Genomic DNA, 22,551 nt, shown 5'->3' with positions numbered 1-22,551 from the left:
TCTAAGCTATCATTTGAATATGTATTACATTTTTTTCCACCCCAACTCATAGTTCCTATAAACCACATGATCCACTTGGTCACTAGACAGTACTACTTGGTCAGTCTTGGTTAGGAGAGTCTAGGCTCACAGCTCTATCTTGCAGGCAGGGAAGGACTCATCCTGCATGACCACAGTGCTGCTGCTCGCCAGAACCATGATGTTGAGGTCCTGCTGCTTCTCGTGGGTCTCTTGGTACCACTCTCTCATCACCTCAGAGTCATGGGTAGGGATCAATGTGACCTGCCGTTAGGGAAGAAGAGACTGTTTAAAGCTGTAATGTGTAATACTCAGTGGCACCTCTTCTAAAGAAACATTGGGATGTCATAATGGTCGTTCAAAGAAACAAAGTCCTGAACATTTCTCACAGTACCTGCATGTTGTTCCCCCATTGGGCCTTCCCCTCCAGAAGAGAATCCAGGACAGCCTTGCAGGGCTCCTGGGCTGTCTGATCATTGCCACTGACTACATAGTAGGAGGACCTGATCCGTTTGAAGAACTCAGAATCCACATTCTTGGCACTGCAGTGGTTAGGGATGTAAACTAAGTCCATGTACATCGGGGGGCAGTTAGGCACGGACATCCCACTTGCTTCCTTCCCGCTGCCTGAGCCTTAGATAGAGATATCATTAGAAATATGAACTTACACAATGGTTAGAGAAAATACAGTATATATTGATATTAATATATGGTACTACATCCATCTTTATATCTTTATAAATATATGAAGCAGTCAGTTGAAACACTTTTTTGCCTCTATACCTGTGTAGTAACATTGTTATCAAGGAAAACATTGTTTTAACATGTTGTTACATAGTTTTTAGGTAATTACATGTTATGTGTAATAACACAAATCAAATTACCTGATGTGGCACTTTTCACCCCTTTAGACGCAGAGGAATTAGTTGCATTTTTGGCATCTTTCCCCTCTCCTGCAATCTTTTTTGGAGAGGCAGTTTTTGAATCCTTGACTTTTGAGAGGCCACTCTTTCTGGCTGGTGAGGAGGACTTTTTGGTGAGCTTTTTCTTCTTAGGTTTTTCCCCTTCGTCTGTCTTAGAATCCTTAGTCTGGTTGTCTTCCTCGGCCTCTGGGTCCACCATGCAGACATCAGGGTGGGCAGGAGAGGGAGCAGAGTCCCTGGCTGCCGTGGGAGGAGGGTCTGCGTGTCTGTACGTCAGCGTCCTGTCTGTGGGGAGGGTTTCAGAATCGTCCTCAGAGTCGATGTTTGCGTCGGCTGTAATGGAGGGGCACTCCTCGGTCCCGGGGGGAACATCCGAATCTGTCTGAGAGGGAGCAGATTCACTGATCGATGTGGGGGGGGTCTCGTCGCATTGCTTGGCGTTGAGTTTACCCCCAGGGGGAGGGGGTCCTCCAGATGACTTCACCAGGAGCTTCTTCTCTTCCTCTAGGGGGTTCTCCACGTTCATGAAGTACTCCAGAGGGCTGGGGTTGATGAAGGACGGGGACAGCTCTGTCTTAGGGTGTCGATACTCACAAGAGGTGACCAGGCATAGGTCCACGTCTGTTCTGGATGGAGGAGAGGGGGTCTTTTTGGAGGAATCCGGGTCCCTGGAGGCGCCAGCACACTTCTGGTAGTCAGACAAGTTTGAGGAGAGTGGCAGATAGGATGGGGAGGGGATTTTGGGGCTGCAGGGGGATTTGGACTGAAGTGTAGAATCTCCACATTTAAACGGATTGGTCTCTGCTAGTGAAAGCTTTGATCTCTGTGTGAAGTCAGAGTAGGAGGATGAGGGGGAGGCTGCTTTTGGAGGTGAGGGTGAGTGGTCATATTGTTGCTGGCTTTTCTCAGCTTTAAATGAAATAATTTCACCAGACAGTGGAGTTGGGCTTACTTTAGCAAGTCCTCCATCAAGACCAGCTGGACCTCCTAACACCAGGGATGATTCAGAGGAGACAGGGGAGTGGGTAAGAGATGACACTTTCGGGGTGGTAGGGGACTTATCCATCTGCTGGGCTGCACCAGGTGACATTTCTGTGATCTGACAGGGTGTGGAGGCCGAGGGGGTGGACTGAGATGTGTCTGATGGGGATGCAGAGGTCACACAGGCTGAGTCAGTGTCTTTGAATAGAATGGGCTTTTCGATGACTGAAGGACGCTGTTCAGCTGGTCTCAGATCAGGACCGTCTGAAGGGCTGTAGTCCACCTCTGTCGGTCCGTTCTCTGTGGCGCGCAGGCTTCCTCCTGCAGAGTGGTGCTCCGGAGACTGCTTGCTGAAGTCGAGAGCTAACGAGTGATCAGAGGACTCCTGACCGAACTCCACTGACATGGTGGAGTGCTCTGGAGATTTGGGCTCCTGTACTGGTGTTTTTGCCGTCTTTGGTGAAATGTCTGGAGAAATGGACATCGGCCTGGGGCTGTCCTCCTTGCACGGTGAGACCTCTGCCTCCTGGAAGGTGGTTGGAGTCTGAACCACGGAGACAGACAGAGAGTCTTCCACCTCTGTTGATTGAGGAGAGCCAACCTCAGCGTGAAGTGAGGGGGAGACATCATCTGTCGTCGGCTCTGGGAGTGAGCTAGTAGCCAATGAGGTAGAAGCTGAGGCTATGTGTGAAAATGTGTCCTCTGCTACAGCCTCATCAACCGGGGTGCCTGACTTGTCAGATGTAGTGCCCTCTGATATTGACATTTTACTCTCCTCTTTGAAACCTGCACAGAGATTTGTATCAGATTCCTGCTTTGTTTGAGGTGCTGAGAATGAGTCACTGGCCCCATTTTTCTGTTCATCTTGACTTAAGTGCATTGTTGACATATTGTCTAAGTCAAAGTGTGACTTTCCTGTCTTTGTTGGTGATTCAGCTCCTGTGGGTGGTGGGCTCTTGAGAGGGGACAGCACCTTCTCTACAGGGGAGGAGTGATCAGGCACTGGCTCGTCCATGGGGCTGAGCCTATTAGATGATTCCTCTTTATCACTTGTGACCTCCACAATTATTGGACCCTGGTCATTTGCTCCTGACACAGGTGGTATGGAACCAGCCCTCTCATCCACTGGGGACTGATAGTAAGGAGTGTGACCAGAGGATTGAGGTGAGGTGTTCCCTTCCAATGTCTTATCATCTGGACTGTTTGAAGACTCTGCTGCTCCCCTTGATGCTCCGGTAAGTGTCGTGCACAGTTCAATGGGTGCAGCAAATCCAGATGGTGTAGAGTCAAAGTTCCCTTTATGGTCCCCAGAGGGAGAGTGTATGAGAGGTGACGTTGTGGATGCAGAGTTTAGTCTTATTGAATCAAGACCATATTTGTCAGATGATTCCTGAGTTGACATGAACCCTTCCTCTTTCTCTTCAGTGGCAACATGCTTGCAAGATCTGTCCTCTTCCAAATACGATGGTGGAGATATTGTGGACGCAGAGGCATCGTAGTCCCTACCCTCTGTGGCATCACTTTTTGAGTGGTCTGACTCTTGGCCATCGTGTAAAGGAGAGAGCCTTTTTCTCTCAATGTCCCCTGACATGGGGACAAACCTGGCCAAATCCTGAGAGGGAGAATCTGTCTCATCATTAGTGGTCTCATCACTCATAATGTCCCTTGGAGTAGACATTTCATCCATTGGAGTAGGCACACTGGAGATCTCCAGGGTGGACTGGGTGTGGCCAGATGTGGCCGTGTATTCCTCAGGTGCTTCATCTCGATTTTCATCATCTGAGGCCACTTCACTCTCACAGTCGACTGGAAGGGTTTCATCATGAATCGATACGGCTGGAGACAGAGGCTCAGACATTTTGGGTGGGGTGGTGACAGACAGACTCTGCTTCACTTTCTCTCTTTCATTTCTATTTTGATCTCTTCCATATTGCTCTGTCTCTGCACCCTCATCTTCAGTTTCTTCATCTTCACTGTCCTTAGTTTTATGCTTGACCATGTCCCTTCTCTCTGGCTCATCAACCTCTTCTGTCTCTCCTTTTTCTTCATAGTCCCCTCCCTCAGATGTCTCTTCTAGCCCAGTGCCTTCATCTTCAAACTTTTCACTGCCGCTGCCATTGATCTTTCCTTTAGGTTCCAGCTCATCTGGCGTCTCAACATTTTCTCCCTCAGCTTCCGTGGTTGTGATCCCCTCATCCAGAGATTCTGCTGCTTCAGGGGACTCCTTGGAAAGCATGAGGTCCTCACGGTGGATCATTACAGCCTCCTCCTCTTTAGTTTGGGACACAGTCTCACCATCTTCCACTATTTCCTCTGCTTTGAGTTCCTCAAAGTCTTTGGTGAGATCCTCAGGAGAGGACATCAAAGACCTCTCTTTCTCAAGGACCTCTGCAGCACAAGTGGCAGCTGCCACTCCAGCTGCCACTCCAGCTGCCACTCCAGCTGCTACTCCAGCGGTGATACCAGCAGCACCTACCACAGATTTTGGGTCAATGGCCTTAGGCTCCTTTTTAGTGACATTTGACATTCCCTTCACTTTGGATTTCAATGGGCTGCCAATATCTTTCTTTGAGGCATCATCTTTTTTCAGAGGTTTTGGTTTCGGAGCCATTTTCTTTCCCTCACCCAAAGCAGATGAAGTCTTTTTAAAGTCCTTAGTGACCTTCTTTGCATCTTTCTTTAAATCCTCTTTCTTTTGCTCTTTCTTCTCCTCTCTCCTCTCCTTCATGGGGGAATCTCTCCTGAAATCCCTTTTAATATCTTTCTTCACCTCCTCCTTCTTTACCTTATCTTCCTTTTTGATCTTTTCCTCTTTTTTAGGTGTTAGCTTCTCATCTTTTTTCACTACTTCTTTCTTTGCCTCCTCACTTTTCTTTTCCACAGGCTTCTTGGGTTCCTTCTTAATTATCTTCTCCTTGGGAGTTTTAGGTTTGATTTCAGCCTTCTTCTTTTCAGGAGTTTCATTTTGTGGGGTTCGCTCTGCTTTTGCTTTCACTTCTTTTTCTGGAGCCTTTGCTTTTTCCTTTTTCATGGGAGGTTTCTCTTTCTTCTCTACTTTTTGAGTTTTTTCTTGGGCCGATTCTGCATCTGTCTTTGCCTTCTCTGAAGTCTCCTCCTTTGACTCCTTCTTTAAACTTTTGCTTGGTGATGGTGATGGCTTTGAGGTCAACTTCAGACTCTCCTTGCTGTCCGTTTTATGTTTCAGCTTAGCCTGCTTCAGTGCTGGTGCCATGTTAGAAGATAGCTCTTTCTGGGTGACAACTGGCTGCTTCAAAAAGTCCAAGTGTTTTAGTTTTTCCAACCCTTCAAGGATGTGATATTGAGGGGCATTGCCTGGAAACAGGACGCGCACTATCTTCTCAGAGGGGTTTGATGGGTGCCAAACAATCAAAGAAGAGATAGATGTCAAATAAGAGACTGGTAGTTCTGATTCTTTTCCATTTGGCAGCAGAATAGAGGCTTTGTCTTTCTCGCTGCCTGTCCACTGCTTCACAAAGTGCTGCAGCTCCTTGCTGTTCTTTGATGGGTTCAGTACATACATCTCAAGCTTCCCCACACCCATCTTCTGAAATAGTATGATTGGCTCAATGGCGTTCCCTACAGGCCTCTGCAAAGACTCAGACTTCAAATTCAATTTGGTCAGGTATTGGAGAGTGAACGCTGCCTCCTCGACGTTCCTTCTCACCCTGTAGTTGGGTTCAGGGTTCCCCAGGTTCTCAGGGATGTTCAGGAATACAACACCGATGTCTGGGGATATAAGGTTCTTCGTCCAGTCGCTGTTGGCTGTGGATCCCTGTGACTGTTCCTCCTCCAGCTCTGCGACCTTCCTCTGTAGCATGCTGTTGATGCCAGGCAGGTTGTCGTCACCGATGTGGGTCAGGAGGATGGAGTCTACCCGGTCTAGGTGTCTCACCAGCTTCCAAAAGCAGGACTTGCGATCAGAGCCCCCATTGATGAGCATGTTGAAGCCATTGACAGCAAAGAGGGCTGAGTCTCCACGGCCGCCAGGGAAAATATAGCAGCATGGTTTAGAGAGCTTTAGGAAGCCCCCAGAGGTAGGTGGCTCCAGCATATCAAACGGCGACGGGATTTCTACTGATTCTGATAGGTATTCTGTGAACTCTGAGAGGCCCTCCATCTCTGGAAGAATCAGGGGAGAATTCAGCTTCATGTTGATGAAATCTTGTAGGTTGTGTTTGTCCAGGTTTGAGTTTTTCCAGTCCCCTTGCTCGGGGCAGTAAAGTGTTAGGCTTGCTTTGTTTGCAGGGTGAATGGTGCTAAGCAATTCACCAATCTGTTGAAAAGAGAGAGAGATTTAGATGTAAGAAGCTTGTCCTTAAGAAGATGTATATTATTCATGAATGTGAAAAACGTTCCCAAGTATAACATCTCTCACTTCAAATAGTGTATCCCCAACACCTGTGTAGTACCTCTGGAATTACTCTAATAACTACACTGTTACACAGTGCATTAGTAATAACAGTTTAACAGAGTTATTTGTGTAATAACTAGTGCTGTCAATTGATTACAATCTTTAATCAAGTTAATCACAATAATATTCAGAAATTAATCTGATTAATCATCACAAGTTTAAAATACTAGTATTGGGGGGGGGAGATAAAACAAAAACATGTGTGGTGTTGGAATAAAGGAATGCATGACAAACTGGTTAGAGTTGTTTTTTTAAACTTTATTATAACATGTCTTAATTTTGATGATCTTTTTGCTGTTAGTGTTATACTCGCCTTGTCGCTGGCAGATCTGTTCTGAACCTAACCACCGTAGCGGTTAGGAAAGCTGGCTGTGTCTCTACACTGTCTGTGTCTTTTGAACCTAGCTCAAAGGTAGCTAGCTAGCTCTCTACTCCATTCATCAATTACTGTTATTGAAGCTAGTGTCGCTGTCCCAGTCTCCACATACTATACTATAAGGGAAAAAAGGGGTGTCGATTTGATCGCAAACAGGATGTTCATTCATCTGTGACGAAGGACAGAACACTTGTAAAGTGGTGGTGATTAACGTCTAAACATATGTAAACATCACAAGTGGTCAGGAATGTAACCAACGACTGTCGTCATTATTACAAGCGTTTTACCGCATTAAGGTTTCCAAATTAACGTTAATGCGTTAACATTGACAGCCCTAGTAATAACACAAACCTATGAACTCTGAAGTATGCAATTACCAAATTATTACACAACAGGTTGACACCCTGTTGTTACTAGAATAATTACCTAATTTAAACACATGTATAGGGGCAACTTAAAGTAAAATTGTTACCCAGCCTTTTTGACCTCACCTCCTGGTCAGTGAATATATCAATGAAGTTGAAGAAAGAGAAAGAGCCAGACTGAAGAATCAGCTCCCCTGTATTTTCAAAGCATTGCCCTGAAAGGACCAGCAGCTTGTGTCTGGCAGTATCTGAGATCATCAGACGAACCTAGGCGTAAATGGGAGCAAAGATAGTAAAAAAAGGCACATCTGTTTCATTGCCATTTCAGTGTATTCATTCTGTTTCAATGCAAATGAGGCATAAATCATCTTGGTTTACTGTCAAAATCTTTGGTTAGCTTCTATGAAAAACAAACAACCTGAGACCACAGCATCAATTCTACCCAAAATGCATTTTTGTCTGTAGTCATTGTACTGTATCATCAGTATGTGACAGGGTCTGGTGAAAAAGCCAGAACGTAAGTTTGTTTACAAGCCATGTATGTTGTTTGTTATATTGAGTGAGCTCTTCAACACTTAAACTTTCGTCGTTTTTGGTCATTTGAGCGACTTGAGAATTGCCAACATGTGGACCTTTTCACCAGACCGTGTCACATACAGTGAGGGAAATAAGTATTGAACACATCAACATTTTGTCCAGTAAATGTATTTCCATTGAGCCTATTCAAGTGAAATTTGCACCAGACTTTGGTATTAACTCAAACAATCCAGACCATATGTAAATAATGTTATGTTTATTAAAGTGGAATGAAACAGGAAAAAAGTATTGAACACACTAACTGAAATTAATTAAATACTTCAAAGCTTCAAGGTGCTTTCTGTATGAAGTAACTAATCGGCCGCAGTATTCAGGTGTGATTTTGGCCCATTCCTCTACACAGATTGTCTTTAAATCTTGGACTGGATTGCGGGGGGTCCTCTTGTGAATCTGGATCTTCAGATGCTTCCACAAATGTTCAATTGGGTTTAAGTCAGGTGATTGACTGGGCCATTCCAACAAGTTGATTTTCTTTCTTTTCAGGATTGTTGTCCTGCTGGAAGGTCCACCCACGTCTCATCCTCAGCATCCTGGTGGATGGCAGCAGGTTCATCTCAAGAATCTCTCCGTACATGGCTCCATTCATTGATCCTTCAATGATATGAAGTCTGCCAGTACCACGAGAGGAGAAACAGCCCCACACCATGATACTTCCACCTCCAAACTTCACTGTTGGTATAGTGTTATTCCGGTGATGTGTAGTGCCATTTCTCCTCCAAACATGGTGTGTTGTGTGACAGCCAAAAAGTTCAAATTTGGTCTCATCTGACCAGGGTACATGCTCCCAGTAGTTCACTGGCTTGTCCAAATATTGTTTGGCAAACCTCAAAAGAGCTTCAACATGTATTTTTTTCAGTAGTGGAGTCTTGCGGCTGAGTGTGCACAGAGGCCATGGTGATGGAGTGCATTGCCTACGGATGACTAAAAGATGACTGATGTTACGGTCTTGTGACCAAAGATAGCCTGCGACAAATATCTAACAATGTCAGAAATGTTGGATGATCGTCCGTGAGCGTCTCGCAATGTGAACGCTGCTACGGCCTACGTCAAATAGAAATGCAGAATGGAATGACGCAATGATCAGAGCGACAACACAGGCGCTAAACTCAAATGCAACGATGGAGGCTAAACGCAAGGCAACAGTTGCCTCCTAATTAGTTATGGTCTTCAGCTGGTTCCTTGCCTTTCCTTGCTGTGGTGTACTGCCTTTTCTTAGTGTGTTCAATACTTTTTCCTGTTTCATTCCACTTTATTACATATAACTGTTTTTTTGTCTGGATTGTTTGAGTTAATAATAAGTCTGGTGCAAATTTCACTTGAATAGGCTCATTGGAAATACATTTACTGGACAAAATATTGATGTGTTCAATACTTATTTCCCCCACTGTATACCTCAAGTACAATGTACTATTGTGTGTTATCTGAAGTGGTCATGTAGTCTAGTCTATTTCAAATTGCACAGGTCTAGTCACTGCGCACTTTAAGAGTTTTCGTGCTTCTGTTCTTGACTAGAAATATCGCCCATTTCACTTTAATCAATCCATTAGATAATTAGCTGTCTCCCTCCACATACACCCTCCCTTACTTCCTCTCTCATATACAGCCCCCCCCCCTCTCTCTTTCTCCCTCTCTCTAGTGCCCAACCTCTCTTTTCCACTTCACCGGCATTGACAGTTCCAGGCTGCTAGCCAGGTCAGCCCTGCAGTGCTATGAGATGTTATTAATGCCCAGTTTGATTGCAGACTCTGTCAGGAAGGGGAGTCGAGAAGCAAATGGAAGGGCCGAGAGAGATGCCTTTGTGTGACTACCATCTGTGTATGTCTTTCTTAGAGCCAACCACATTTCTGTGAATTATCTTAAAAGCTGCATGTTAATGTTAAAAGGTAATAGAAACAGGGGTTCATGAACATGAAGTAAACAAATGGTTATATTTGTTGTTTGAGGTCTAGCTGTAACAAAGCCAGTAGTCTCCCTGTGTCTTAATGCTCAACATCTATTCTAGTACGCATGGCAAAGAAAACAGACCAGGGAGATAATTGGCCAATTATGTGCACTGAACAGTCACAAATGCAACCGCTTTTAAATCTATCCACGTTTAAGTGTACGTATTGTATGATGTCTACAGTGGGAGTTCTATATGTTTGAGTGGGAAAGGGAGAGGTTGAGATGAACAAAGACACAGAAAGAGAAATCACAAAAAACAGGTGTGTTTCTACATACAGAGTACCCTCTCTTACCTCGGTGCTGACAGCTTCATCTGAGGGGTTGATCAGCACCACTGTCTCCAGGACAGTGCTTTTGTGGTGAAGAATTCTCTGCCCTGAAAACAAACACCAGAATAAACAACTTATTACATAGTCTGAACATAACAAACGTGGATATAGTAGACATGTATCACTACAATGTTTTATCAAAAACTATAGACTAACCTATTACAAGTGGGTACAACAATGAATGTCAAGCTATGTTCAAGATCGTCCTATGAATCGACGTACTGAAAGCGAGCAGCAGATGTTTTCTGTCTGTCCTGTCAGGCCACGGTCTCGCATGTCTGACCATTACAGATGACGTGCCATCTCAGCACACAGCTCTACTCACTCATCATTCTGGATGCACACGTCCAATTACCACCACCACGCCCTGTCACCGACTCAAACGGGTCAACGATGGGAAGGAACAACCATGCAACCAAGGTTTATTTCATGCCATTTCTCTTGGTCTACATTGTCCATCCAATGTCATTAATTGCAGTCAATTCTACATTTACCTTTTTAACCTGATATATTTATTGGATAGAGATCGTGAAGATATATAGATAGATAGATAGATAGACAAGACAGGAAAGTAAGGAGGAGAGAGCATGTCAGCAGGGCATGGGCCGGATCCGAACCCATGCCGACATGGGCATATGTGTGCACTGTAGACCGCTGTTCTGGACCACCCCAGGCCTCTCTCTCTCTCCCTCTCTCTTAGAAAGGCAGGGTTCAGGCTAATTAATCACTGTTCAGAAATGGGTGGTTTGCCAGTCTTAATGTGGCTGTGTAAATGTTAATGTTCTCAACGGAGAGGTGGACTTTATCACTGTCCAACATGGCCAGGAAATGGCTACAGCTGGGAGAGCCTCTAGCCACCCTTAATCTCTCACTCTGGTACCAACCATAACCATCATTTCATTCCCTCAATCCTTTCCTTCCCCAGGGGAACGTAACTCTGTTAGTGTACACATAAAAAGCACATAATATTACAGTAAGTTGTAATAAGCCGCTTATAGCTGTGTAATAACCAAAACATTGAATAAAAGCTGCTACTGTATATGCCACAAGCACTCACAGGACAAGCAGCTAGACCATCATTATAAGCAGCTAGGTCATCATTTCAACCATTGTTAGTAGCAACAAAATATAATTAATAAGTAATTAATAAATAGAACTAACTCTCTCGCTGTAACCTAGCTACCGTTCTTGGTTCAACAGTCTTAAGATAATAGTCTATAGTGCTTCTGTACAAGAACTACCCAATTAAACTGTCAAGAGTTAGGCCCTTCATCAATGAAATAACTCCACTACAAAACTCAGAGAGACAGAAAAATGGCCCGTTATAAAAAAAAAACATTTTCACATTTGCGTGAAATTACAATGTTCAGAAGATTATTATTATTTTATTTTTTTAAATATGAACAAAATGATGCAGACTACTGTATATTATCATTAGTCTGATCTACTATGAATGATCAGCCAGACACACAAAGGTACTGACAAAAAGACAAGAGCAGCACCGTGTTTGCTAAGAGAGAGTCTCTATTTGATGCCACTGTGTGTGTCTGGCCACTGTGTGTGTCTGGCCACTGTGTGTGTCTGGCCACTGTGTGTGTCTGTGTGTGTCTGGCCACTGTGTGTGTCTGGCCACTGTGTGTGTCTGTGTGTGTCTGTGTGTGTCTGTGTGTGTCTGTGTGTGTCTGTGTGTGTCTGGCCACTGTGTGTGTCTGTGTGTGTCTGGTCACTGTGTGTGTCTGTGTGTGTCTGTGTGTGTCTGTGTGTGTCTGTGTGTGTCTGGCCACTGTGTGTGTCTGGCCACTGTGTGTGTCTGGCCACTGTGTGTGTCTGTGTGTGTCTATGTGGAGTAAAGCTGTCCTCTGATCTAAGTTACACTAAGAGGGTATCTTTAGCAACATTACTCACCTACTTCTGCCTTTCCATAATATCTATCATCACCATAGCGTAATCTCAACTCATTTTACTAGGATTAATTGGTCTCTTAGAGAATATGAAACAAGGACGAGGGAACTAGGCTATGGGTCCTGTGTCTTACTACTGGTCTGGCTGGTATTTCACAAAGAAGAAGGCTCATGCTGCTGAATTATTAGCCTAGATTACAATGACTGTGGTTTATACATTCCACAGAACTAACGGCTTGGTCCTCTTTCCTAATTCTGCACCATACTACTGCATGTCCTATGTCCCATGTCTATACTTCATGTCCTATGTCCCATGTCTATACTACATGTCCTATGTCCCATGTCTATACTGCATGTCCTATGTCCCATGTCTATACTGCATGTCCTATGTCCCATGTCTATACTGCATGTCCTATGTCCCATGTCTATACTGCATGTCCTATGTCCCATGTCTATACTGCATGTCCTATGTCCCATGTCTATACTGCATGTCCTATGTCCCATGTCTCTACTGCATGTCCTATGTCCCATGTCTATACTGCATGTCCTATGTCCCATGTCTCTACTGCATGTCCTATGTCCCATGTCTATACTGCATGTCCTATGTCCCATGTCTATACTGCATGTCCTATGTCCCATGTCTATACTGCATGTCCTATGTCCCATGTCTATACTGCATGTCCTATGTCCCATGTCTATACTGCATGTCCTATGTCCCATGTCTATACTGCACGTCCTATGTCCCATGTCTATACTGCATGTCCTATGTCCCATGTCTATACTGCATGTCCTATGTCCCATGTCTATACTGCATGTCCTATGTCCCATGTCTATACTGCATGTCCACCTGACAAAGACAACGGCAACATCAGAATTGTAAAACCAGGCACACTGACAAAGACAGTGCGTCCGCTGTTGAGAGAAAATCCTAGAGATGTGATTATCTGAGAGAGAGTGTCTGGTCTCTGATTGGATACTGCCGTATTTGGCTGGCGGGCTGCTTGCTACATACATATTTCATAGGGCAGATCTCATCATGAAGCTGTGCCCATTAACCCTGTTCCCAGAGGGCTGTCACTCCGTAGGGAAGAGGTGCTTCATTCACTGCCCGAAACACTAGATTGGTACCAACCAACATTATTATAGGCCTCACAAACAGATAAAGACAGTCATATTTTTTTCTTTTTTTTACAGTTACAAATAGACGCATGAGCGACTGAATGGCTGAAAAATCTTTCCTAGATGGATGTTTTTTTTCTCGTACAGCTGAGCCAATCTCAACCCGAGCAGTTGTTGGAAATCCACCGGGGTTTCATTCCAGAGAGAGATGTGATTTACTGTTATTGTAAAACAAGTTTACAACCTCCGGATATAAAACAACTGGTAGCCTACATCACACTACGTACATCTCCTCTTGCTGCAGTTCAAAGCTTAAAACGTTGTGTTTGTTCTTTTTCAAAGGCTTAGGCAACACCATCAAAATGTATTCATCCAAACCCTAGGGAGAAACCGTCTTTATGGGGATCGATATGCACAATCAGCAGACCAAAACTGGAGACAAATGTTTCTGTAGGGTTAAGGTCACAGAGGAAACGGTTTGAGCTCCTCTGTCATCTATACATAAATAAAGAACACAAACACTGCCTATTTTTTGCCCTGTTCCTTCTGTGTTAGCGGAGTGAAAAGTGGGTGTTAATTCCATTTTTGTCAGGTCCTCTATTTAGATCATGCGCTTTTGTTATGGCCTACTTTACTTGGCTATCTGCTGAGGACAGGGGGAACAGTTTGTCTTTTCACACTGTTTGCCGAAATTCAGCTAAGCTGGATGGTTCCAAGCAAACATTGTCCTGAACACAAGTCACATGTTGACCCCCATATGACAAATGATGCCTAAGAAGATGGGGCACTGGAGCCTGAGTGACCCCCCTGACAATTACCTCAATCGATAAAAGGACCCCCAGCTTCAACCCCCCAGCAGCTCTCTCTGTGGGGGGGTCAGTTAATGTGACACACATCAATGCACCTAAACCACGTGACTGAGGAAAAAACAGGAGCTACCAATAACATAAGTACCCTTCATGTCCTGTTAGCTCTAAGCCACTAGGCAAGAGACTTCCTTTGTTCATAAGACACTGAAAACAAATGAAACGACAGAGAGAAAACACAGATCCTTTCAAACAGAATCTGAATCTGAACCCCCTAAAAAGCAAAAGTGCAATCATTTTCCCTCATCAGTTGGCCCTTTCCTGTCTACCTTCATACGGTCGTCTTCATCCCTGTCGCTTTGTCTTTCCCTCAAACTGAGTGTCCAGACCCTTGACATTCACTCCTACGGAACTGGCCCTAAAGGGCTCTGCACACAGCGTGCGATTTCTGTTGCGTGTCAACATTCCATTTTGAAGTTTGAATGGAAGTCTATGAGAACATCGCATTTCAAAACACACGGCCCCGATTTTAATCGCACGGCGAAAATTCGATTCCATTCATTTTGAATGGGACAAAGCACACGGCGTGCGAGTTTTGTCGCACTGTCAAATTTGTGCTTTTTCCCATTCAAAATGAATGGAATCGAATTTTCGCCGTGCGATTAAAATCGGGGCCGTGTGTGTTGAAATGCGATGTTCTCATAGACTTCCATTCAAACTTCAAAATGGAATGTTCAACTTCAACAGAAATCGCACGCTGTGTGCAGAGCCCTTAAGGCATCATTTTCAATGTCATTTCATCTCCCTCTCTGAAACATATACACTGTTAAGGTTCCTCTCATAACACGGCACACAGCAGCCTGCAGTCACTGATTTAGCACATTCAACAGTCCTTGGCACAGACACTACTTTCGGTCCTAATCAATGCTTTCATTTGACTTTGAAGAGCCTCTGTTCAGGCTGTGGTAAAAAGGTCAGTTAATCCAACCCCCCTTCCTGAATTTGATAGTGGAAAGGTCACCATAGCGGATTATAATTATGACCAACTACAGTGATATTGTGTATCAGCGACTAGGTTGTCATGGATGTGAGCGCAACCCTAACCCATACTGCAACTCTGTTGACATGAAATAATTTGGTTATGGGTGGCTGAATAATAATTGGTACATTACTGCAGTAAGTATACTATTATGTATAGGCTTTGCCTGAGAATATTTTATACAAAGTGGAGGAAAGTTTCGTTTTCTTTCTATTCGATCCAATATAGATGCAAGTTGTATATGTGTCTGTGTTTTTGTGGTCTTTGTTATTGTATGTTTATTTATTTTTTTGGAGTTATAAAGTAATAATAAAAAAAAGTATACTATTATGGAATTATCTCAGATATTAAGTTGATTATCTGAGGATCTACAGATCATATTGCCTATCGCCTGCAAATGGGCCTCATGCTTACACACTGTACTCTACTGTGCATCCATGACAAAGTGATCCCGGATTCTTAATTGCTATTGATCATATTATGCAATACTGTCTTCCTCAATCATGACCAGGAAGTGGTTGATTGTAATTCTCCAGTTGCTCTTTAGCCTGCTCTCCTGTCTACAGCAAAGACAGAGTGAAGAAAAAATCCATACTTAATATCAATATCAATATCATCTGATCTAGTCATCTACTGTTTGAACAGCTAACTCCCCGTGTTAGCACTGGGGGACTCCTCCCTCCATCTACCCCCCTTATTTTCTCTCGCTCCTTCCTTCCCTCCATCCCTCCTTCCCCTCCTCTACCAGTCTGTTGTTCCTGGGGCCACGGTGGAGCCGTGATGCAGTGTGATGGATATCATATCATCTATCATGCAGACGGGTCATTTGCGTCGTCCCTCTCTCTCTCCCTCTGCTGAGGATGGTTGAGCTACTACCGTGCCTCTTCCAAACGGGTGGCTCTCATTTCCTACAGATTGACAGCAGCAGTCATTCTCCAGTGTCTGTTTTGCATTGTAAACAGGCTAGGCCTATTCATTTTTAGTTTTTTTTTTCAACAGAGAGTACACTAACAGTATGCTTTCAGGTTTTTCAAAGTGCTTCATTTGAAGATCAATGTGGACACAGATGCATTTGCTAAATTGGTTGTATCTGTTGGGGAGGCAAGGTTAACAGACCCATATTCAGCACAAAATGCATTTTCAATTCATACTGGTAGTCATGTTAGTGAAATATACAGGAGGAAAACCACATACAGCGTATTGATTGCTAATGGGCAATTCTAGACAATTATGTCTCTTGAAAGCATATTACTGTACCTTTAATTGGTTTTGCTTGTGGTGAATACCTTTCAGAAAAAGGCAGACAATTAGATAATGAGATACATACTGCATACATTACTACATTATTGGGATTTCCGACCACATTATTTAGGTCTACCAAAGCTGTATTAAGGGCTCTCCTCTAGTGAGCAAGAAACAGAGCGATGGCAAAAACAGGGGGAGAACATCAGAGAGGAGAGAGATATAAATACAATGAATAAATAGTGATGATACTGCATTTCCCTCTCTTGGTACAGTACGTCCTTGATTAACGTTAAATTCGGTCAATATCAGAGCAGATTGGATTACACTGACTAACTGACTGACCAAGCAACTCATGAGACTGAGAAAGAGAGAGGGACAGAGAGAGAGGGAGAGAGAGAGAGAGAGAGAGACAGAGAGAGAGACTGAGAGAGAGAGAGAGTGAGAGAGAGGGAGAGAGAGAGACAGAGAGAGAGAGAGAGAGTGAGAGAGAGAGAGAGAGAGAGAAGTGAAAGGTGAAACCATCCATCTCTCTCAGTAATTTGCCAGTATTGTTATTGCTCATGTAGTGCTGACGCTAAAAGTCTCCTTTTTCACTTTCTTGACTGGCTTCAGCCATATCCATATCACCCCCCTGCCCCCCCTCTCTCTCTCTCCCTCTCCTTCCCTCCCCTCATCTCTCTTCTTCTCTCCCCGATTTTCTGACAAAGGCACAACCACTGGGGAATTTACTCTACACTAATTACCTAGGTCTCTCCTCTGCATCTGGGCTGCGTTGCAAGGCAACCATACAAGAACAAGGGAGGGAAAGAAGAGGAAAAAATTGGGATGGAGGAGAGTAAAGGAAAACAAAGGGGGAAGGGGAGAGCAGAGTGCATCTCACCTGAAGGCTTCGTGAGGTGAAAGTAAAATGGCTTCCCACCCCACCCCTGATGTGTTTAGCACGCCAGACTGCGTGGTATACCCTACAGTATTTTGACAGCCGGACATAACTGAAATTAACATAAAATCCAGAAAAACCTAGCTATTGTCTTCAGTTAACATTAACAATCACCTTGTTTATAACCCCCATCGAAGACGACCGTGTGGAGGGCTATAAAACAGTGTTTCCAGTACATCCACTATGGATACTGCCTCATCATGCAACACATCATTTGAACTGTCGTGGTGAGTGAACGAAGCCTACCCCTAGACAATATGCAAATCTCAGAGGCAAATATACACCAACCCCTGATACACCAGCTGTTGGTTGACAATGACAGCGCCCGCATAGCCAGCCAGGTGCTTACTCACACGCGCGCGCACACACACACACACACACAAACACACACACAGACACACACACACACACACACACACAGGTGATCTCACACAGGCACTCACACACACACACACACACACACACACACACACACACCACAGGTGATCTCATCACAGGCACACGCACACACACACACACACACACAGGCACTCACACACACACACAGGCACTCACACACACACACACACACACACTCACACGCACACACGCACACACACACCCACCACAGGTGATCTCATCACAGGCACACGCACACACACACATGGCCCATTGGCACCAATCCCTTTCCAATAGCTCAGTGGACCCTCACCTCCTCAGCCAACAGACAGACAGGGCTTCACTGAGATAAACTGAGGCAAACACCACTCAGGAGGTTAGACGTCTCTCAGCCAGCGACTGATGATGACGACAGTCAGGTCTAGGAGTGGACGAAGACCATCGTACTTAACATGCGATCTAGTCCACGTATAGACTACGTATAGTCATCATCCCAGTGGCAATCCCTGTGGATCCTGACCAGTATGGACCGCTGCCAACCAGTAGCCTGCACGGCTAACCCGCGGTCAAGGACACACTCCCCACCGGCATGCCACATGTCCTGGTAGGCATCATGACATGATGAGGACCACTCCTGTTGAGGACGCCCCCTGTTACAGAGGCTTACGGCACAGTGAAACGCTGACACTGCAGATCCTGGGACAGATAATACCATAAAAGCACACACTGTACACCGTAAGGGAATCACTGTGTCTAAATATGGACGGACAGACGTCATCTGACCTGACAGTGCAAAACGTTCTTCAGGAACTGCCCACAGTCAGTCACATCAGGGCTGGTCACAGTCAGTCACATCAGCGCTGGTTTTCAGCTTACCTCGAACGTCCGGGGAGAAACGGGCGGAATGTCTGGAAACGAAGAGCTTGAGCTCCTGGTCGAGGTTACAGTCGATGAGGTTTGTGTCCCAAGAGCGAATTCCTGCATAGCGAACAAAAAGACAGAGAAAAAACAAGAAAAAGCAGTGAAAAGTGTGAAAAGGCTGGCTTGGTGTGTCTTTTCTGTGGCTGTCTGGCTCAGACATAATCCATATTCCCCATAGGTTTTAACATCGAGAGCCATGGCAATAGGTCCACATTGGTTTAGAAGTCTCAGTCTCACCAGCCTGGCTGTCCTCTAATGAATTAGTGACACGTGACATGCTTTGGTCCTCATATCGGCAACCAATCAAAATGACTTTTCTTTTGAAACACGGAACTACGTTGCAACGTTGTTGAGAATCACAACACAAACTCGCTAGTCAAGTCAAAATATGCAACGCAATGGATTGGGTGAGTAATCCCCCACTGCTACCTAGTTACAGTAACTATAATACTACTTTCCATTGTTAGCAGGCTCACAAAACAAGCTGTGTTAGTTGACTAGCGATGTGTCATTTTCAACAACGCGGAAATATATTTAAATGTACATCGGATCCCGATATGAGGACCAAAGCATTAGAATGTGTCACATATGTAACATTTGACATGCAAATAAATCTATGATAGGAAATGTCTATAAAGCACTGTCACGGGAGGGCCACATTAATCATGATCACCAGGAAGGGTCATCCTGTCTTTGATGACGCAGCTTGAATCTGAACAAGGTGTTTACTTTAAACTACCATAATAGGAAAGCAAACAAAGACAATGGAACGTTTTTGTTCCCTAAGAAACAAGCTAGCGGCGCTTAGGTGGCGTAGCGGGTTAAGCGACGACCATGTGACCGCAGGGTTCCCGGTTCAATTCCGGCCACGGAGATATCCTGCATGTCATCCCTTCTCTCTCTCTCACCCATCCTTCTTGTCAAAATCTCTACTGTCTCTGTCAATAAAAATAATAATAATATATATATATATATATATATATATTAGTGGGACTGCCCCACTCAGAAAAAAGAACTTAGAAAAAATAAAACCATGCTAAAACCTTAGTAAGAAGAGGCATCTATGTATCCACGTACAACATCATACATACAGTAGATCCCAGCTGCCATATGTTTTATATACTGTATGGTTTTTAGTATATATTTTTGTGTTTTTTAGTTATATATGGTTTCTATATATATATTTCAACGGCCACAGTAATGTTCTGTGATGGAGGGGAACATACAGTAATGTTCTGTGATGGAGGGGAACCAGCCAGCTTGGAAGGGTCATTGATTTTTACAGCGCTCAACGTTCAAACACGCCCCTGGAATATCAACAATTCAGAAGAAAAAAAACCTGTAACTTTTGATTGGGTGGGCTGAGCCCCCCCCTGCCCATAGTCCCCGCCGACCTTGCACATGGCGTAGGGGAATCTGAGGAGCCTACGACATGACTACAGATTCTTTGCATTTACATTTATCAGATCTTATTAGAAGGCAGTCTGTCCATCTCAACACTGATATTCAACAGGTATTGTATCTGACACAACATGGTGGAAGCAACAATACACATATTCAGACAGCACACTTGCTAGGCCAAGGTTTGTATAATGAAAAGTGTCTACACAATAAATTACAAAACAACTATGTCTAATTTCCTTCCAATCCCCTGGCAACCACTTTGTAATGTTTTCATGGCATTAGAGATGATGATAATAAAGTATCTCATATAAACAAGTTAACAATTATATATGGATTTGATCAGTTGATCAACACAACCTTCACTGAGGGAATTCAAATGTTTTTTATTGAACAAAAAAAGCTTGAAATACATCATAGATCGCTTGTATGTGCAATGTACTATGTATCCAATGAACAACCAGGCCAGTATGAGAAGACTATCATGGTATCATCATGGAGTCAAAAGCATCCCTCCTTTTGTTGCCTGTGTTATGCATCTGGGCTTTTCTATGCGCCTTTGTTCGCAAGTTTCTGAAACATTCAGTTATCCACCCACCCACGCATTTCTTCCGCCATCGTTTTTTCTTCTCCATGTCATGCCAACCTGTGCCCGGCCAATGGTGACAGACGACAGACGGCACTGTGTCATTCTGAAACGCCCTTTTCGTTTGAATAGCGCTCTCTGCGACTTTCCGTAGGGACCGCAGTGCGGCCCGGGCCACGCCTACATGCCGGGGTCGGAGGAGAGAGACGGGATGGGTCCCGCTGGGGTGGGCAGCAGGATGGATGCTTTAACATGCTGCAGCGTTATCGCGCAAAAAGACAAAGCAACAGCGTTTGCATATGAAAATAATAGACTGATAACAAGCAGGCCTAGCCTAAAAATGCCCATGTTGGTCCTTGAACGCAGGGCAGGCTAGATTAGAAGATAGGTGCAGCATAGGCTATATACGTGCGAATGCACCGAAAGCTGTGGCTACGCATCCGATTACGATGTGAATATGCCTTATCATAATGAGTCGATAATAGGGTAGGGGAACCCTTCATTCACATTATGGACATGCGACAGCAAAACAATGGATGCACACTAAAACACAAACAAGCAGACGCAAGGTTTTCCCGGAGATGGTCGATATACCCCCGGCTCCGCATCCCCATTAGAAAGCAGTGTTATTGACGCACCAGCTTTGGATTGCTGAATCATTCTTTCCTTCGCTTTAGGGCTTGGCCGTGCAACGTGCGTGAAAGACAACACGGCATAAGAATCGATTCGAATTTACACTTAAAAAGTAGTACCAATAGGCTAAAGTCCATATTGAAAACGATGCTTAAAAACAGGGGGAAGACGTCCCTAGTGTGAGGCAGAAGGTGTGGAGGTGTTTGTTATGCTCGACGCACAGCAGGTTTCACACCCTGGGTCCCTGGGAGGGGCCGCACGGCCAATTTCATATCACTCACTTCTGACTTCAACAATGACAACATCAAAGTGGTGTTTTTGTTCTTTGAGGTTTGACTATTATCTCTGAAGTGTGGGCTAAATGAACGCATCTAAATGGATGTTGTGTCATGCCTAAAGTTAGTTCAAGGTTTACAAAACATCACCCCAGACAGCGCAACATGTACTTTGTCATTAGCAGAACCCAAATAACATGTAAAGTAACCTAGTAGTTACATGTCTGTCTAGACATGAGTGTTCAGCACAGGTGATGGGTTCTGACTGACAACGCAGAGCCTACATCCTTCTTCTTACCTTTTTCTATATCCGCAATGGCACACTTCAAGTGGTCCTCCGTGACGACTTCCCCGACAACAACAAGCAGGTAAAATTTGCTGTCGACAAAGCGGTGCGAGAGGCTTGTGGATGTTGGAGATGCCATAACGTTGCTGGAGCTGCCCAGGATCTCAATATCTGCGGATTGCACTAACGTCGCCATCCTCGCCAGCACACACCCCTGACGAGTGGGTACGGGAGCTGACTGGTAGTCACTGGGCGGACAGTAGTATACGCCTCGAAAGGAGTGGTCCTGGCTTTTATACCCCCAGACATGTGTGTCACGGTCGGTAACCGGGAAGAAGGAATCGGTGCTCTGAGCACAGCTCTCACAGCTGATGTCATCCTCAGCGAATCAAACCCTCCGGAAGATGATTAGTGAGAGAATGATAAATTCCAAACAAATCGTTTGTACATTTCCATGTAAACACAGCAACAGCTATAGACCTAGTTAGAAATGATGGAAATGTTTTAGCATCAAAACATGGTTTATTGCCTCGTTTGTTTATGCATCCATTTCAGGTGAATCACATTGAGATTATACTTTTCTGTTGTTTTACAAAAAAGACCTGATTCCAGTGACTGCCAGTGTAAGTTATAAAACAACGTTTATAAGCTTGACCCACTGATGTCAGGTGTGGGTGCCATACGTGCCTCTCATATTCATAACTCCATCATCCACTGTGTGGATTAATCCATAGATTCTGGAGTCTCTTTGCTCCTCAGAGCTGTCACTCTGCCTGGGGCGACCACCTGTCAGTCAAATACAGAATGATGAGGGTTAGGCATACTACTCACATGGTCACGTTTCTGCATATAGGCTGCAGCTTCTTTACTCACCAGTTGTATTATAACTGATACATTGTACTTGTGTGCTTAATTATACTATTTCATTGTGAAGAACATTTCTCTAGTGCCATATTGGTGAGTTAGTGAATACCCACTGCCCATCTGCCTGCTGGTGGTAGGCTTCATCTCTAGTGATCTCGATTGATGTGCTTCATGAATGTATTCATTCAATAATTC

At 44.4% G+C, this 22,551-nt stretch overlaps 1 protein-coding gene across 1 annotated transcript; it reads right to left on the bottom strand.

The window, feature by feature from the left end:
- Nucleotides 1–126: 126 nt before the first annotated feature.
- Nucleotides 127–21,688, bottom strand: map1b (microtubule-associated protein 1B; the record flags this gene model as incomplete). Its single annotated transcript, XM_080530317.1, has 8 exons — nucleotides 127–282; nucleotides 413–651; nucleotides 903–1,827; nucleotides 1,981–6,216; nucleotides 7,222–7,362; nucleotides 9,930–10,012; nucleotides 18,267–18,368; nucleotides 21,505–21,688. The coding sequence occupies 8 exons, from the start codon at nucleotides 21,686–21,688 to the stop codon at nucleotides 127–129; spliced, it is 6,066 nt and encodes a 2,021-aa protein (XP_080386443.1).
- Nucleotides 21,689–22,551: the final 863 nt, after the last annotated feature.

This window comes from Nansenia antarctica (genome assembly GCF_963989245.1).
Source record: "Nansenia antarctica genome assembly, chromosome: 4".
In the NCBI taxonomy this organism is placed as follows: Eukaryota; Metazoa; Chordata; class Actinopteri; order Argentiniformes; family Microstomatidae; genus Nansenia; species Nansenia antarctica.
This window is presented reverse-complemented; position numbering and strand designations above follow the sequence as displayed.